The 9868-nt window shown below is 61.4% G+C and overlaps 1 protein-coding gene across 7 annotated transcripts; it reads left to right on the top strand.

Annotated features, from left to right (window-relative positions):
• Nucleotides 1–1861: 1861 nt before the first annotated feature.
• Nucleotides 1862–9577, top strand: LOC124233053 (immunoglobulin superfamily containing leucine-rich repeat protein 2). 7 transcript variants are annotated; one of them, XM_046650097.1, is made up of 4 exons: nt 2236–3387; nt 3686–3879; nt 4459–4571; nt 5959–9577. In XM_046650097.1, the coding sequence occupies exon 4, from the start codon at nt 5967–5969 to the stop codon at nt 8202–8204; it is 2238 nt and encodes a 745-aa protein (XP_046506053.1). In that variant the 5' UTR covers nt 2236–3387; nt 3686–3879; nt 4459–4571; nt 5959–5966; the 3' UTR covers nt 8205–9577. The 7 variants fall into 7 exon arrangements, with proteins under 7 accessions (XP_046506057.1, XP_046506056.1, XP_046506053.1 ...); XM_046650101.1 differs by lacking the exons at nt 2236–3387; nt 3686–3879 and adding an exon at nt 1862–2040; XM_046650100.1 differs by lacking the exons at nt 2236–3387; nt 3686–3879 and adding an exon at nt 2159–2177.
• The last annotated feature ends 291 nt before the right edge of the window (nt 9578–9868 follow it).

Genomic DNA, 9868 nt, shown 5'->3' with positions numbered 1-9868 from the left:
GGGAACGCTGTGTGAATGTGGGGGTAGGGGAACAGGACTGCAGACGCTGAAAGGTGGGAAGGGAGTGTTAGGAGATTCGGCTGGAGGCAGCTATGGGGAGGGTCTCCTGAGCAGGCTGCTATGCTGGGGATATTCGGTGCCCTGGACCCTGGCTTTCTTACTTGCGGAGGCCCTCTCACATCCATTAAATCCCCAGCGCTACTTTAAACCCAAGGGCATGCACAACTCTGAGCGCAGTCAGCTGAACCGTTTACACAGCGTTCCATGTTGTAAACATTTCAGGAAACATCTGGTACTTCCAGTTTTGCGGTTTTCTTTACCCCTCTTAGAGCCAACAGATTTTCTTTTTCAGATCTTGGACATTTTATAGGTCCCCGGCAAAATTATGAGACTTAAGGAGGACTGCCTTCCAGGGCCGAATACAGCAAGCGAAGAGAAGGGCTCACGCCTCAGGGGGTGGGGTAGGGGAGGTGTACAGGAAGGGTTCGTCCAGGGAAAACTAAACTCATTGGTTCCTGCCAGGGACTACTCGTTCAATGAGGATTCAGAGGGTGCCTGCTGTGCCCTGGGCGCTGGAAACAATGGGGTGCAAAGCGGCGGCTGTGCCTGTGTTGGCAGGGGAGAAGAGGTTGCTGATTCCAGGGACACAGGCTGGGTGGGCATGGGAAGGGAAGCTTCGGTGCTTTGGTTAAGCATCTCCCACTTCGGCACATTGCGCCGCGGGACTGTAGTGCCCGCGGCAGCGCTCTCCTTGGTGCGGGCTCCAGCTCGGCCCTCCTCGCGGAGCACCCCCGCAGCCATCGCCCCGGGCCTCCGCTCCAGGCGGGCAGTGTCCAGCAGGGGGCGCGCGCGGACCAGGCCTGGGCCCGAGACCTTGAGCGGACAGAGCCGCAGGAGCTAGCGCCGGGATCGCCTGGGTTTCAACCGGCCCCGCCTTGAGACCGTCCAGGTCCGCGAGGTCGAAGTTAGAGGTCGGTCCACAAAATGTTGCCCAGAGCTACAGCTCTCGGCCCCTGGGTCTGTCTCGGGTCGGAACCCCAGCCTGGTCAAAAAGCATTGGCCCGGATTCTGCAGATGCCGAATCTGGGGGCCCCGCGTTGACTGCTTAGATCCTTGTGTCCTTTCTCTCCCCACACCTACTTCCACACACCTGATAAGGTGCCTGTTCCTTTAACGATCAAAGACGTGGGCGGCCGCAGGGGTGGTATCTTGGCTCCCGGTTCCCCAGCTCGTCAATAATTGTGCCATTATTAACATTCTAGACGTTAGACTCGCTCCTGCGCGCCTGGCGGCGCCAGGCGAGCTGCGCTGTCTTCTAGCCGAGCTCGACACTGAACCCGGAATCTTGGCTCCCACCCTAGTCCTCGGCGGACTCTGCCCGGGGCGACTCGGGCTGCAGCCCTGCCAGGGCAGGCAGTGGGCTTTCCAGAGTCGAAGGCGGGGGTAAGGGCTGTCTTTCCCCCAAGGCAGGCTCCGGGAACAAAAGCGCTTGCTGAAGAGTGGGCGGGAGCCGCAGGCGCCGGCAGGAGTCGGCGCCCTCGCCTGGGTGGCCCCCTCTCCCTCGGGCGTCCTCCTGACTCCTGGAGCCCTGTCTCCCTGCCGAATTCCCTTGACTTCTGCATCTCCGGCAAGAGAGCAAGGGAAAGGGGTCTATATTGGCCCGCGGGCCCGGGAGGTCCCCAAGACACTGGCGGGGCGGGTCTCTGAGGTCCAGGGAAGCTCTCAGTGCAGAGTGAACTAGCGCGTTCTCCCTTCACTCCCCAGCCTCGGTCTTCCAGTCCCTCAACCCTTCTTAGTTGTCCCCTGCCCGACCGCCTCCCCATCCGCCTCCTCAGCGAAAGCAAAAAGAACCAGAAAAGAGGTGAAAACTGGGTGGAAGATCCACAAGCTGTGTGCCTCCACGCCGGAGCCTCGGTCCCTGCTTCTACGCAAGGCCCCCTCATCTCGCCCAGGAAAGTATCCAGGACCTGCCATCCGAGACCTGACTCTCCACCCTCGCTGCTGGGCCCCCGCCTGCCCAAGCCCCTCTTCCCTGCCAAGGTTCTCGCAACGGCCCCCTTGGGATTCCCAAAGTGCGACAACACACCCAGGACGCCCCCTTTGCTCCGCAAAGAGGCTGTGCCGGGCCCACCGCGCCACTCCTCGGCCCAGCCAGGCCCAAACTGCTTTCGAATTCGGTTTGCTAATATTTTATTGAGAATATTTGCAGGCACTTCTGGACTAGGGACCCGCTCCCGCTCTCCCACTGCAGGGTCAAAGTGCTCTGCCCCCTCCGCCCTCCTGGAAGATATCTTCCCCGCAGGGCGCCCCCTGCCCCGCGCCCTCACCCTCAGGGGGCTGTGGGGACTACAGGCCCAAGCAGGTGGAGGGAAGTTCTGGGTTCTGAATTCTGGACTGAGCGAGGTGCGCTGGTCTCAGCCAGCTGCACCGCCTGTAGCGGCGGCAGGAGTAGGAGAGAGGGAGGGACCCGGAGCGTGCGCGCACCAGTCTGTTCATATTTAATTTACAAAGGATCCTCGGAACCCCCGGTCGGGTGGCCTCTTTAGCTGCCGCGCTCCTCGCCCCTCTTTCTCCCCCACCTCCTCAGCTCATTAAAATGCTCAACACTCAAATCGGGAGATTGATCTCCGAGGCCCCAAACCCGTGCTATCGACCCGCTGCCAGAGACCCCACCTCCCGGGGTGAGAGCTGGAGGGCCACGGGCGCCCGAGGAGCTCAGTGTCTACAGAAAGGACCGAGGAAGGCGGGGTTCTGCATGTCTCCCGGAGCCTAGACCCCTTTCCCGATTCTGGCCAGCAACTCTGTCTCCAGGGCTGCCTTGGGCTTTGCAGGGAGACAGAAATAGAGTTTTAGCCAAAAGCCTCGACATTCCTGCACCTCCACCTCCTTGTTGCTAAAAGAAATGTGGGGGTTTCGCCAGAGACAGGGAGTGAGAGTCGGGAACAGCGAGTACGAGTCTGCTGAGGCCGGCTGTTGTGTGAGGGTGTGAGACGGTGGGGCGGGGGCGGGCCGCGGAGGCTGTAGGGGACAGTGTGTGGGGTTGACGGTGTTTTTGCTTGTGAGGCTGTGAATATATTGGCGTGTCGGGGAGAGGCAGAGAGATACTCGCCTTAAGTTCCTAGCCCACAGTGCGCAAGAGGAGCAGAGGTTCTGTAACCATCCCTTTCGGTGCCGCTGTCTGCTGCAGTCCCGGGGCCCCATTCGCCTCCAGCTGGCAAGACCTGAAGATGAGGCGCCTGGTCCTCTCAGGCTGGTTTCCTGGGAGCGTAGGCTGATACCCGCCCGCGCCGCCCCACCCGGCGGGGCACACAGGCCTGTGCCTTGGGCTTTGGGCTTCAACGCCGGTTTAGCCACAAAAGACAAGACTTAAGGAGTCTGGCTCAAGAGGTTGGCCAGGGGCAGAGGTGGGCCAGGGAGGAGGGCGTCCCTTCCCCGCGCACCCTGCAGGGCCGTTCACTCTCGTCTTTGGGTTCTCGTCTACTGGCAGGCGGCGGGGGAGGCTAGGACTTGTATTTGCCCAGCTCTAGGCAAAAATGGCAGGGACGGTGAGGCGCTCTGCTAACACTATCAATTATGCATCGTGTTGAACGTGGCTTCGGGGAGGAGGCGGCTAGAAGGGAGGGGTGCGGGAAGGAAGGGACCGCGCGAGCCCGGCTGCGCGCAGCTCAGCGGATCCCCTCTCTAGGTCTGCCTGCGCCACAGCCTGCATTTGCAAAAAGAGTTTAAAGGCAAAGACAGGCCACCCCCACTTTAGTCGTGCGCCTTTCCTTCCCTCAAATTCCTCAAAAATGGTTTGTCTCACGTGTTGCGGGGCGTAAAAGCGGCTCACATTCAGTTAGCAGCGGAGCTCACTGGCCCTGGCGGGACCCGCGCGTGAGGGTGAGTACGCGTGAATGTGTGCGCGTGCGGGCGGGAGAGGATGGTGAGTGTCCTGGGTGAAGGTGTGCCTTTGAAAATGTGTGTGAACATAGCGAGAACTCAACACATTGACGCGATTATTACATGGTGATGGATAATTCCAACGTGAAGGTCGACTGTGTGGAGGATGTGAAGATGTGTGTGTCTGCGCGAATGTTTGAACGTGGATGGGCAGTGTGATTAGGGATAGTGGCGGTGTCTGCAGATGTGTAAATGTGTAGGGGCATGGGTTATAAGGGTGCCCTGAACCGGCAAGAGCCTAGAGGAGGGCAGTGGATGTGGGGGCGCCCCTTGTGACCAACGTTTTCTCGGCCAAGAGGAAACCCTCTATGGCTTTAACAAATGTCGATGATGCGGGAGGTGGGAGAGGCTGTGCGCGTTCCTGCCGAGCCCGGAGCGCGCGAGGACTCTCTTCAGTCTGCAGCCAGCGAGAGGTGGGGTGCACAGACACGAAAGGAAAAACTGAAGTGGGACTTCAGGGCCAGGGGAGTCCCCAACTTACCAGTCCCTTTCTCTGCCCCTCCCCCGTCTTCTCCACAGCCAAAGCAACAGATGCGGGAAGCACTTTGGGGCTGTCGTCCTGGCTCCGCAACATCAAGTCTGGAGAAGGGGTTGCAGACGAGGGCAGCGCACGGGGAATCAGCGAACAGCGGGTAAGCCGCGGGGACCGCCCTACGACCTCGACCCAGGTGGGGCCAGATCTCGCCTAGGGTGCCGGACCTCGCCGGTGCTGTCTGGGCCAGACCGAGAGAGAAGGGGAGGGGGTCCCTCCCCTTGGGAGCAAAGGCAGAGTTGGGGACCTGGGTTCCCAAAGAGCGGAGTGTGAGAGGGGCTCTGCCGAACCTCCCAAGAGCCCTAGGTGGGAGTGAGGAGTCTAGTGTGAGTGCGTTTGTGTGGCTGCAGATAAGAAGGTTTTATTGGAGGAAGGATCCTCAGGCATCGTGGAGCTGCAGAAAAGGGGCTTAGTTATCTAGTGACAGCCCCCATGACCCCTCGGCTGGGGACCCCCTCCTACCCCCACCCTGGGAGCAGCCTGGGTTCTGCCAGATGGGAGGGAGAATCTTCAGTGATGTCCCCTAATGTTCCTGGCCCATGCAGGAGGCAGGACCTCCTTCCTCAGACAGAAGGTTGACTGAGCACCCCTGGTTCTCCTGTCTCCAGAGTTGCAGCCCAGGGCAGGTGGCTGCAGTCTACTTCCCCGGCTCCCATGCCCCTTGCCACTCGCCACAAGTTCTCAGCATTGCTGATCCGCTGGGATTTCAGTCTCAGTGGAGGTCTGTGTGCACGCGCAAGTGTGTGCCCGTGTCCCTGTGGGTGGGTCGGTTGGTGGGAGGACTTGTGTCCTTGTGTCTGTCAATTCTCACAGTGAATAGGAAGGCGCTTTGCACCATGGTAGAGAATGCTGGACAAATGCTGGGTTCAGCTGAGAGAACAATGAGGTCTCCAGGGTATACTGTGTCAGTGTCTGGGTGTCTTTGTGTTTGTGTGTATGCGAAATGTGTTGTGAATCTCTAAACCCCTGCAGAAGTTGGTGGTTTGATGGCAGTGCCTGAGTGTGTGTTTGTATTGTTGTGCGCCTGTATGGGCGTGCGTGCGAGTGCTGTGTGTGGGACAAAGAGTTCGACGGAGGACAGCCGGTCACGGACAAAAAAACCTCTTTCTGTATATCCCTTTTTTGGAGTTAAAGGAAGGCTTAGAAACACAGATAGGGGTCAGTGCAGAGCCCAGGGAAGATTGGCGAGCGGCCGAGCCCGTGGTGGGGTCAGCTCCAGGGGGAGAGGGAGGTAGGGAAAAAAGGTCCAGCTACGAGGCCGCTGGAAAAGGAAGTCAGGGCCCTGAGAGGGTGTATGCATTGAATCTCGAGACTTTTATTGAGCTCCATTCGTGCCAGGAGAGGTTCCTGGGCACAGAGGAGAAGGTTGCCAGAGCCCAGGAGCCTGCTCTAGATGGGTTTGCAGAGGCAGAGCTTGATAGAGGAAGGAAGGTGGCGCTCCATGAGTCAGTCACCTTCTCCCCTCTTTCCCTGGCTTCTATCTGCAGGATCCGCGATGGTGCCCTTGCTGGTCCTGTGGTTGGTTTGGGCACTGCTAGGAGTGGCCGGAGCGTGCCCGGAACCGTGTGCCTGCGTAGACAAGTACGCGCATCAGTTTGCCGACTGCGCCTACAAGGAGCTGCGCGAGGTGCCAGAAGGACTGCCGGCCAACGTGACCACGCTTAGTCTGTCAGCCAACAAGATCACTGTGCTGCGGCGCGGGGCCTTCGCCGACGTCACGCAGGTCACGTCGCTGTGGCTCGCACACAATGAGGTGCGCACGGTGGAGCCCGGCGCGCTCGCTGTACTGAGCCAGCTCAAGAACCTCGACCTGAGTCACAACCTCATATCCAGCTTCCCATGGAGCGATCTGCGTAACTTGAGCGCGCTGCAGCTTCTCAAAATGAACCACAACCGCTTGGGCTCGCTGCCCCGGGACGCACTCGGTGCGCTGCCCGACCTGCGCTCCCTACGCATCAACGACAACCGGCTGCGTACACTGGCTCCTGGCACCTTCGACGCGCTAAGCGCGCTATCACATCTGCAACTCTATCACAACCCCTTCCACTGCGGTTGTAGCCTTGTGTGGCTGCAGGCCTGGGCCGCGAGCACCCGGGTCTCGTTACCTGAACCCGACTCCATTGCGTGCGCCTCGCCTCCCGCGCTGAAGGGGCTGCCGGTGCACCGCCTGCCCGCCCTATCTTGTGCACCGCCCAGCGTGCGTCTGAGTGTCGAGCCGCCGCCTGAGGCACCAGGCAGCCCCTTGCGTGCCGGCCTGGCACTCATGCTACACTGCGTCGCCGAAGGACACCCCACGCCCCGCCTGCAATGGCAACTTCAGATTCCGGGTGGCACTATAGTCTTAGAGCCGCCGGTCCTGAGCAGGGAAGACGAGGGGGACGAGGTGGAAGACGGGGAGGGGGAAGGAGATGGGGACGGGCCGACGCAGACGGAGGCCCCAACCCCGACTCCAGCACCCGCTTGGCCCGCGCCCCCAGCCACTCCGCGCTTCTTGGCTCTCACAAACGGCTCCCTGTTGGTGCCCCTCCTGAGTGCCAAAGAAGCAGGAGTCTACACATGCCGTGCCCACAACGAGCTGGGCGCCAACTCCACATCAGTACGCGTGGCGGTGGCCGCTGCCGGTCCCCCAAAGCACGCTCCTGGCGCAGGGGGAGACGCTGATGGGCAGGCCCCGACCTCTGAGCGCAAGTCCACAGCGAAAGGCCGAGGCAACAGCGTCCTACCCTCCAAGCCCGAGGGAAAAATCAAAGGCCAGGGCTTGGACCGGGTTAGCGTCCTCGGGGAGTCCGAGGGGCTGGAGGAAGCGGAGGCAGGTGAGGGAGAGGAGGCGGAAGACCAGGTATCTGCGGATCCTGTGGAGGAGCAGCGGTGTGGCCACGGGGACCCCTCGCGGTACGTGTCCAACCACGCGTTCAACCAGAGCGCAGAGCTTAAGCCGCACGTCTTTGAGCTGGGCGTCATCGCGCTGGACGTGGCGGAGCGCGAGGCGCGGGTGCAGCTGACGCCACTGGCGGCGCGCTGGGGCCCTGGGCCAGGCGGGGTTGCAGGAGCGGGGCGGCCCGGGAGGCGGCCCCTGCGCCTGCTCTATCTGTGCCCTGCTGGGGGCGGCGTAGCAGTGCAGTGGTCGCGGGTGGAGGAGGGCGTCAACGCCTACTGGTTCCGCGGCCTGCGGCCTGGCACCAACTACTCCGTGTGCCTGGCCCTGGCAGGCGAGGCTTGCCACGTGCAAGTGGTGTTCGCCACCAAGAAGGAGTTGCCCTCTCTGCTGGTTATCGTAGCGGTGAGCGTGTTCCTTCTGGTGCTGGCCACCGTGCCCCTGCTGGGCGCCGCCTGCTGCCATCTGCTGGCCAAACACCCGGGCAAGCCCTACCGTCTTATCCTGCGGCCGCAGGCCCCTGACCCCATGGAGAAGCGCATCGCCGCCGACTTCGACCCGCGTGCCTCCTACCTCGAGTCCGAAAAAAGCTACCCAGCAGGCGGCGAGGTGGGCGGTGAAGAGCCAGAGGAGGCCCCCGTGGAGGGCCTTGACGAAGATGAGGAGCAGGGGGACGCAGGTGGGGACCTGCAGAGGGAGGAGAGCCTGGCGGCCTGCTCGCTGGTGGAGTCCCAGTCCAAGGCCAACCAAGAAGAGTTCGAGGCGGGCTCTGAGTACAGTGATCGGCTGCCCCTGGGTGCCGAGGCGGTCAACATCGCCCAGGAGATTAACGGCAACTACAGGCAGACAGTGGGCTGAGCCCGGAGCCCGCCTGGCCCTCCCATTCCCATCCCCCACCTGGATGCCTGGGAGCAGAAGCCTAGGGCTGGCAGGATTTATGCCCCCCACCCTCGTCCCCGCCACCTTCACTTACTCTGCCCCCTTATGACCCCCTAACCTTGACTACCGGGGACTTCTAGTGGGGAGTGGGACGATTTCACCAGTCCGCCGCCACCTACGACCATAATTGTCCTTGTGGGCTGAATTCCCCTCCACGGCAAGCACAGTTCCCTGCTCCTCCCTCCCCATATAAAACCTTACCCGCTGACCGTGAGGCGAAATCCACGCCTCTCCATTCCCATCGCAATTGTTACCTGCCCAGCAGCCGGCCCCATCGTGGGCTCTGGAGCCACAGGAAACCGGAGAAGACGTTGGAAACGTCTGGCGGTAACGCTGTGGCTCCAGGGTCAGCCCGGGACCCCTAGCAGATGTCCCTAGCGTGGAGCGCTGTGGGGTCCCGCCCCTACCCCTGCTCCGCCCTTTCCGGGGTGCACATCCCAGAAGCCAGGAGTCAGTGGTCACTCCCTAGATTTTACTTTCAAAGCCCTCTTCCGACTGGGAACCAAACCCTTCTATCCCCTACCCCCATTCAGCTTCCCACCGGCTGGAGCCGAACCCCGTGCCTGGGGCACCTTTCAGCTCCGCGCTCCGATTTTCATATTTTCGTTGTTTTCAAAGACAGCGACACTCCGGGTCTGGTGCTAACACTCCCTTCCCAGCCTCTGGGAAAACTGGGAGTGTGTGTGTGTGTCGGGTTTGGGGGGGGGCGGGAAATGAAGCAGGTGGGGGGGGGAATCCGTTTTCTCTCGCCCTCTCTCCTAACTTAAAGCGGTGCTGAACCGCGCGCCCTTTTTCCGCCGAGGGTGCGGGCTTGGTCCCGGGCCAAATTCGTTGTCGCTGAGTTGGGGTCTCCGGAGATCAGTGCACTCGACAGCTCCGTTTCCGCTGCTGTAAGACCGGCCCAGAAATCAGCTCGAAAAGCGCCAGCGCCGGGGGCATGGGAACTGTGGCCTCCTGGCTGGGTCTCTGGTGAGGACGTGCGCCCCGGTCCTCACAAAGCCTGCGCGTGACCGTGCGGCGGGATCCTGGTAGAGAAAAGACCCTGCGTCCTCGCGTGTCCCCCCCCCCCTCCCCCCGGAAGAACAGTATTTGACCGGCGTGTAGTCCTAGACGAGTGTGCTCTGTAGGGGAACAGTCTGTGTCCTGTAAAGTGTGACTGTGTAGTGTAGGGGCAGGGAGGGAGGGAAGGGGAGGTGGGCCGCGGCGCGGCGACTCGGGCGGGGGTCTTTTTTCGTTCTGGAAGGAAAGCGTCGGGGTTGGGTGGGGGGTTTCCCGGGCGTGGGGACCAGCCCTGTCCGTGAAGCGCAGCACAAGAGCGGCCTGGGGCGGAGCAGTCCCCGGAGCCGCGCCCTTTTCTAAAGGCGTCTGTATGTAAACAGCCAATAAAACAATCGATTTGAACTGGGCTCGGTGACTCTTTGTCAGAGGACAGACGGAGGGACCACAGAAGGAAGGAGCCCTTGGGATCCTCCCGTTGGGATCCTTTGTGTGATTTCGTGTTCGTTGGACTGTCCGTGATTTCCCCAGGTGTTTCCATGCGGCGTGTGCTCTGGGTGCCTCCAACTGCAGGCCGCAAGGGCGAA

Source organism: Equus quagga, unplaced genomic scaffold, assembly GCF_021613505.1.
Source record: "Equus quagga isolate Etosha38 unplaced genomic scaffold, UCLA_HA_Equagga_1.0 153_RagTag, whole genome shotgun sequence".
Taxonomy (NCBI): domain Eukaryota; kingdom Metazoa; phylum Chordata; class Mammalia; order Perissodactyla; family Equidae; genus Equus; species Equus quagga.
The sequence above is the reverse complement of the archived record's forward strand: the minus strand, read 5'-3'. Positions and strand labels throughout refer to the sequence as shown.

Excerpts from the sequence above, each read along its gene's own strand:
- LOC124233053 (XM_046650094.1), top strand. The coding sequence starts at position 4,261 with ATGTCGATGATGCGGGAGGTGGGAGAGGCTGTGCGCGTTCCTGCCGAG. Across the intron at positions 4,353-4,458 it reads CAGTCTGCAGCCAGCGAGAG|CCAAAGCAACAGATGCGGGA; the intron begins GTGGGGTGCACA and ends TCTTCTCCACAG. Across the intron at positions 4,572-5,958 it reads GGGGAATCAGCGAACAGCGG|GATCCGCGATGGTGCCCTTG; the intron begins GTAAGCCGCGGG and ends TTCTATCTGCAG.